This window comes from Leucoraja erinacea, chromosome 8 (assembly GCF_028641065.1).
Source record: "Leucoraja erinacea ecotype New England chromosome 8, Leri_hhj_1, whole genome shotgun sequence".
Taxonomy (NCBI): domain Eukaryota; kingdom Metazoa; phylum Chordata; class Chondrichthyes; order Rajiformes; family Rajidae; genus Leucoraja; species Leucoraja erinaceus.
The window spans coordinates 70,134,528-70,142,508 of NC_073384.1; the positions used below are offsets into that span (position 1 = coordinate 70,134,528).

Genomic DNA, 7,981 nt, shown 5'->3' on the forward strand with positions numbered 1-7,981 from the left:
AGAGATGGTGGGAGAAGGGAACTGAGAGATGGTGGGAGAAGGGAACGGGGAGATGGTGGGAGTGGGGGAATGGGGAGATGGTGGGAGTGGGGGAATGGAGAGATGGTGGGAGTGGGTGAATGGAGAGATGGTGGGAGTGGGGGAATGGGGAGATGGTGGGAGTGAGGGAACGGAGAGATGGTGGGAGAAGGGAACGGAGAGATGGTGGGAGAAGGGAACGGAGAGATGGTGGGAGTGGGGGAATGGGGAGATGGTGGGAGTGAGGGAACGAAGAGATGGTGGGAGAAGGGAACAAAGAGACGGGGGAGTGGGGGAACGGAGAGATGATGGTGGGAATGGGGGAACGGAGAGATGGTGGGAGAAGGGAACGGAGAGATGGTGGGAGTGGGGGAATGGAGAGATGGTGGGAATGGGGGAACGGAGAGATGGTGGGAGAAGGGAACGGAGAGATGGTGGGAGTGGGGGAACGAAGAGATGGTGGGAGAACGGGGAGATGGTGGGAGAGGGGGAACGAAGAGATGGTGGGAGTGGGGGAACGAAGAGATGGTGGGAGTGGGGGAACGGAGAGATGGTGGGAGTGGGGGAATGGGGAGATGGTGGGAGTGAGGGAAGGGAGAGATGGTGGGAGAAGGGAACGGAGAGATGGTGGGAGAAGGGAACGGAGAGATGGTGGGAGTGGGGGAATGGGGAGATGGTGGGAGTGAGGGAACGAAGAGATGGTGGGAGAAGGGAGCGGAGAGATGGAGTGAGAACAGAGAGATGGTGGGAGAAGGGAATGGAGAGATGGTGGGAGTGGGGGAATGGAGAGATGGTGGGAGAAGGGAACGGAAAGATGGAGTGAGAACGGAGAGATGGTGGGAGAAGGGAATGGAGAGATGGTGGGAGTGGGGGAATGGAGAGATGGTGGAAGTGGGGGAATGGAGAGATGGTGGGAGTGGGGGAATGGAGAGATGGTGGGAGTGGGGGAACAGAGAGATGCAGTGGGGGAACAGAGAGATGGCGGGTCTAGGAAAAGTGGAAACTTCTGTATTGTTTTCGAGGCAAATAGGGAGACACAGAAATGGTAAAGTATCGACACTGGGCAGAGAGAACTGAATGAGATCATGGTCTGTGGCTGCCAATGTCCTTTGACCATGATATTACCTGTCTTTCATTCTCTTCCTCTAATTGCAGTCTGCCCTCAATACTCCGCCTGGTCTCCAGGAAGGCCAATCGGTGTGCTCGGTCGGTGAGGTAACTGATATAGAGACTGCCTATGTTCATCGTGATCAGCAACAATCCTTTGACAATCAACTGCAATGGAAAGACACCAGAATCTATTCTGAAAATGCTCGGACAGAGGCAGGTTTTTCAGTGTTGATATGCTGCGGGCGCTTTAGATGTATGACATATTTGAGAGGTAACATCACCTATTGCCATTCAAATTTGAGAACATCAACAAAGGGCAATGGAGATTTACAGGTGTTTCAGAAGCTTTGGTTTAGATTAGTTTATGTATTATAGTTACATGTACTGAGGTACAGTGAAAAGCTTTTGTTTGAGAGCTGTCTAGTCAACGAAAAGACTGTACATAATTGCAACACCTGTCACTCTACCTCCCTCCCTCGACTCTGTCCAAGGACCCCGACAGCCCTTTCAGGTGAGGCAGAGGTTCACTTGCACCTCCTCCAATCTCATCGACTGTATCCAGGTGTGAACTCGTGTACATCGGCGAGACCAAGCGCAGGCTCGGCGATCGTTTTGCTGAACACCTCCACTTGGTCCGCCGAAATATACATGATCTCCCAGTGGCTCAGCACTTTAACTTCCCCTCCCATTCCCAATCTGACCTTTCTGTCCTGGGCCTCCTCCATTGTCAGAGTGAGGCCCAGCGCAAATTGGAGGAACAGCACCTCATATTTCGCTTGGGCGTAATAGTTTCTGGACCTATTTACAAGTATGAGGTGCAATAGTAATTTAAATAAACAAATAAATAAATAAGTGGTATCAGGACCTGGTAACGGGAGGTAAAACAACAAAAACAGACTTGGTTGGTAGTCCCCTTTCTGCGGAGTTTAATGTTATAATAGAGCGATTGTTCCTATTTTTTTTTCTTTCGTTTCTAGGATCTATTTTCTCACTTTACTTCCTTCTCTAACTTCTTTTCTAAGGGGCTTTCTTTTCCCAACACTCTTGCACTTCACGACTCTCGCCCACTTTCTTTACTTTCCTTACTTCTATCTTTTTCTTAAAGCTCAAAAAAAATGAAGCGGTACAAAAAATGTATTAAGATATATGTGTTGTGTAGTATTGTAATTTACCGTACTTCTAATAAAAATAAAATTTAAAAAAAAAAAATATTTCGCTTGGGCAGCTTACACCCCAGCGGTGTGAACATTGACTTCTCTAACTTCAAGTATCCCTTATTTTCCCTCTCCCTCCATCCATCCCCCTCCCTAGTTCTCCCATTAGTTTCACTGTCCTTCTGATTAATTTTACTGATTGGACACCAATGAACAATGAGCGCGAGGAGAAGGCAATGGGGACCTGGCATGGGGAGAACGCTGTGAAGAACAATGGGGGACCCGGCGTGGCGGGACCGCCATGGGGGACGGTGGGAAAACAAAGGGGAACCCTGTGTGGTGGAGAGGGGGGGCTCTCTAGTTTTAGAATCCTCTGCCCGGGGGATAAGTCTGTGTGTGTTTGTTCATGTGAAGGTGCTGTGCACACAACAGCCTGACAACAGGCGCTTGTCCTTTTCTTTTAGTTTTCACTTATAATTCCAACTTTTTCGTGCCCCTTGTGTGTTGTGACAGTTGGCAGACCAATTACCCTCCGGGGATGAATAAAGTTTTATCGTATTTAAGTATTCACATACAAGGAATTTGCCTTGGTGCTCCGCCCGCAAGTGACAACATGACAGACAGTGACAGTTAGGAATGACACATAAAATGTTAAACATTAATAATAAAACATTATCGATTAAACATGTGAATTGAATAAAATACCAGAGCAAAAAGAGGCTACAGATTTTTGGCTGTTGAGTAGAGCAACTACTCGTGGATAAAAGCTGTTTTTATGCCTGGCTGTGGCAACTTTGACAGTCCGGAGTCGTCTTCCAGAGGGAAGTGATTCAAAGAGTTTGTGGCCAGGGTGAGAGGGGTCAGAGATGATCTTGCCCGCTCGCTTCCTGGCCCTTGCAGTGTACAGTTCATCAATGGAGGGAAGGTTGCAGCCAATAACATTCTCAGCTGATCGGACGATTCGCTGCAGCCTCCAGGTGTCGTGCTTGGTGGCTAAGCCAAACCAGACCATGATGGAGAAGGTGAGGACAGACTCTACGATGGCCATGTAGAATTAGACCATCATTGCATCATTGTGGCAGATTGTGTTTCCTCAGCTGCCGCAGGAAGTACATCCTCTGTTGTGCCTTTTTGATTGTGGAGTCGATGGTAGCCCCCCATTTAAGGTCCTTGGAGATGATAGTTCCCAGAAAGTTAATGTTTGCAGCACTGCTTTGGGGAACAACATGCAGGGAGTCGCCTGGCTTGGGCACCATCTTAGCAGCTGTTGTTGTTGAGGCAGATAAGAAATGGCGTGTGCATCATGTTTGGTACAGACATTGTGGACCGAAGAGCCTGTGCTTGTGCTTGATTGTTCTACTATGTTTAAGAGGCATTTAAACAGACACTGAAATAGACTAGGATATGTTGTAATGCAGGCAGATAGGATCAGTGTACATGGGCATCAATGTCGACATGACTTAAGCAAGCCGACAGGCCCCTCTGCGCTGTAAGGCTAGTATTCTAAGACCACCAGGCTGCCATTATTCAAAGCCTAGGAGAGAGATGTAATCAGACTGGAGATGATATTGATGAGTGGGATGGTTTTCAAAGTGTATAGACAGCTGGGGTCAAGTGTATCCTGGGAGCAGTTTTGGGAACTAAGGAGCAAACTAAAAAAATTCATGGCAAAGAGGGGACAGGTAATTGCCTTGGCGGATAGCATTGAGGATAATCCCAAGAGATTTTATAAGTACATAAAGGGTAACCAGATAAAGAGTGGGACCCTGTAGGTCAACTGTGCGTGGAGCCAAACAAGATGGACAAGGTCCACAATGAGTCTTTCTACTCTGTTTTCTCCTTGGAGGATCGAGGAACTTGGGGCGGTCACTGTAAGTGTCTTGAGAGCAGTCAGTATTACGGTCAAGGAGATGCTGTAGGTCCTGGGTCTGATCCGATATATCCGAGGACTCAGTGGGAAGCTAGAGAGGAAATTGCAGGAGTCCTGGCTGAGATTGATGTATCGTCATTAAATATGTGAGGTGCTGGAAGATTGGAGGGTGGCAAATGTAGTGCCTCTATTCAGGAAGGGCTGCTGGTAAAAGGGTGGGAACTGCACATCAGTGAGCTTACATCTGTGGTTGGAAAGTTTCCTTTATTTCATAGTATACAGTCATGACAGTAAAAAAGCAACAAAACACACCATTAACACAATTTAACACAAACATCCATCACAGTGAATCTCCTCCAGACACATCCTCATTGTGATGGAAGGCAAAAGGTTTATCTCTTCCCTGCTTCTTCTCCTGTGGTCAGGGAGCCTCGTCGAGGCGATCAAGGCTCCCGATGTTGAAGCCCCCGCCGGCCGAGCCAGGCGATGAAAGGCCCCGCAAACAGGCCGATTCAAATTGCGAACAGGGCAGACAAAGCTGCTGTTGCTGGAGCTCCCGAAAATTGGTCACCAACCAGGGACCTGCGAACTCCCGACGTTACCGTCCACAGGGCCCACGGCCGAAGCCTCTGTAGCTCCGAAGTCGGGTCGCAGCCACAGCGCCACCACAACCTCCGAAGTCAGCCAGTTCCGCGATGGAATGTCCACAGACTCTGCCACCGGAGCCCTCAAGGTCGATTCCAGTTGGAGGCCCCCAGCTCCGCGATGTTAGGCCTCAGCGCAAACAGAGATACGGCAAGGAAAATGTTGCATCCCGGTTAAAGAAGAGATTTTAAAAAGTTCCCACTCCCCACATATACACAACTGAAAATAGACTAAAACATACATCTAACAAGACCAAAAGATGACAAATAGAAGAAAGACAGACAGACTGCAGGCGAGCCGCAGCTGCTTGGGCAATGCCACCACTTCCAATAATTCATATAGAGTATTCTGAGGGAATAATATATGTGCATTTAGATGGATCAGGGCTGATTGGGGATAGTCAGCATGGTGCGCTACAGGGGAGGTCAGGCCTCATGAATCTGACTGAGTTTTTTTAATGATGTGACCAAAAAGGTTGAAGACACCATAACTGTAGACATTGTACATATGTGTTTCAGCAAGGCATTTGACAAGGTTCCGCATGGTGGTCTGCTCTGGAAGGTTGGATCCAAGGAGAGATAGCTGAATGGATAGAAAGTTGGCTTCATGGAAGGAAGCAGAGTGAGATGGTGGAAGGTTGCGTTTCGGACTGGGGGCCTGTGACTAGTGGTTCGGTGTTTGTCCCATGGCAGTTTGTCATCTGCATTAAGGATTTGGATGAGAACATACATGGCATGATTAGCAAGTTTACAGATGACACAAAAGTGATTGGCATTGTAGATGGTGAAGATGGTTGTCAAAATTTGCAGCAGGATCTTGATCAATTGGCCAGGTGGGCTGTGGAATGGTTGATGGATTTTAATACAGGGAAATGTGAGGTGTTGCATTCGGGAAGTCTAACATGGGCAGGACCTACACAATGAATGGGAGAGCTGTAGGGAGTGCTGTAGGGCAAAGGGATCTAGCAGTGCAGGTACATTGTTCATTGAAAATGGCATCACAGGTTAATATGGTGGTCAAAAACGCCTTCGGCACATTGGCCTTCATCTGAGTATTGAGTATAGAAGTTGAATTGGTTGTGCAGTTATATAAGATGTTGGTGAGGCCGCATTTAGAATATTGTGTTCAGTTCTGGACATCACGTTATGGGAAATATGTTGTCCAGCTGGAAAGGATGCAGAAAAGACTTACCAGGATGTTGCCAGGATGAGGGCCTGAGCTATTGGCAGAGCAGGCTAGGACTCTATTCCCTGAAGTGCAAGAGGATGAGGGGTGATCTTATACAGTTTTCCAAATTCGACACGAATAGATCAGGTAGGCGCACAGAGTCTCATGATACAGAGTGAGGGAATCGAGACTCAAAGGACATAGGTTTAAGGTGAAGGGGTAAAGAGTTGCCTCTCAGTTTCCTATTCAATCCTTTGCGCTCATCCTATACCTATGCCATTTAGTTCTTGATTGCCCTACCTCGGGAAAAAAACGGTGCATTCGCCATATATATTTCCTTCATGTCTTTATACATGACCGAGGACAGAAGGGGTGTAAAGTCTCGAATGGAAATGTGGTGTGGTACCTGGTGAATAATCGCGCGGGTGTGGGTGAAGCGGAATGTTTCAATCAGCAGGTGGGCGCATGTGGAGGTGGTGCACGCCAGGATACTCCAGAGCAGCGGCAGGGGCAGCATGGTGTACGTGCCAAACACGATGAAGAGGATGTACCAGGTCTCGTTGGTCTCCAGGCCCATCCCCACGTTCAGGAGAATCTGCATCGTCTGGTAGAACCAGGTGGCCAGGCCGATATACTGCAAGTAGTTGTGCGAGATGGCGTCCTTGCCGGCTTGCACCATGAAACACAGCGTGGTGGAGAAGAAGATGATCAGGCCCGTCAGCCCGCTCTTGATGGGTTCGATCATGTCGGGCACCAGGAAGAAATACACCATCAGCACTGTGAACTTGGTGAAACAGTCCAACAGGTTCATCACCACGACAGAGTTGCGCCTCTGGCGAGCGAAGTAGCGCTGGTACAGCTTCTCCAACTCCTGGGATCGGAAGGAGTGGTTAATGGTGGGGAACAGCAAGCCACGGCAGTTGTAACCAGTCGACACGAAGAACTCGGGGATGACCTCCGTCATGGAGCCCGGGTGGATGGAACCGCGTTCGGAGCGGATATTGTTCAGGATACGTTGGTTGATGTTGGTAATATACTCATTCTTGATGGAAAACTTATACTTGGGGAAGCTGTCGGGTGCGGTCAGCTGGTCCGACTTCTTGCCGAAGAGCTTGACTATGTTCTCCCAATGGAATTCCTGCTGAGCGACGGAGTTGGTGGAGAGCTGCTGGATGGGCACCTCCAGCTCGGTGCTCTCGACTAAGGTGTCCATGCCTGAGAGAGACTGCGAGCGGCCACCACCACGACCACCCGCGCTCCGGTCCATCTTGACAGCTTCAGCCGCGGTGGGCGTGTGACAAGTTATGGGCGAGCGCCATTTCTCCCGGCACCGCTGCCAACGTAAACTAACATCAACGCAAGGGTCGAGCTCCACTCATTACATAGACAACGTTCAGCTGCTCGCATCCGCTACTCTGTTCCAGCGCTGGGCGAGTGTGACACCTCACCGGTATTGTTCGCTCACAATGCCGTGGCCTCGCCTATCGTTGGCATCGCACCCGACCTACTGATGACGGGCGAGAGCTGACACACAGAGCCGGCCTGTGCAGCACAACCTCCCTCAACTCCCTCCCCCGGAGCGGCTGCGACACTGGCTCACCTCTCTGTCACCCCTAAACGCACTCAATCGTTCAGTCCAGCACTCTGCACGACGCTCAAAAGCCCAGGTCGGCACGAAGCCCGCTGCTGAATGACTCGCCTCAACATTGTGCCTCAACCAACCACTTGAGATTTCGTGAAATAACAATGATCAGTAAACTTCCCCGTCAGGAGCAGAGAGCTGAAGTCACCTCCACAGAGTGATATGTAGAAAGAAGGAACTGCAGGTGCTGGTTTACAAAAAAAAAGTGTGCTGCAGTAACTCAGTAACTCAGCGGGTGTGTCCGCCGTGTACTTGACGGAGATGCTGCCTCTTTGCAGCGACGTTCCTGGTCCACGTGAAATAAATCCACACGCAGTTGTAACGGGTTCACCAGCCAAGATGAAGTCGAATCGGTAGTAAATAAATCAAACTCAA

At 49.4% G+C, this 7,981-nt stretch overlaps 1 protein-coding gene across 1 annotated transcript in view; it reads right to left on the reverse strand.

Moving 5' to 3' along the window:
* The window catches only part of LOC129699829 (adenylate cyclase type 8-like), an 81,129-nt gene extending 73,626 nt beyond the window's left edge, over nt 1–7,503 (reverse strand). Inside the window, exons 1-2 of the mRNA XM_055639949.1 lie at nt 6,371–7,503; nt 1,144–1,293 (exon numbers count right to left, since the gene is read on the reverse strand). Of these exons, the coding sequence (XP_055495924.1) occupies nt 1,144–1,293; nt 6,371–7,231 (1,011 nt within the window). The 5' untranslated portion in view covers nt 7,232–7,503. The remainder of the gene's footprint in view (nt 1–1,143; nt 1,294–6,370) is intronic.
* Nucleotides 7,504–7,981: the final 478 nt, after the last annotated feature.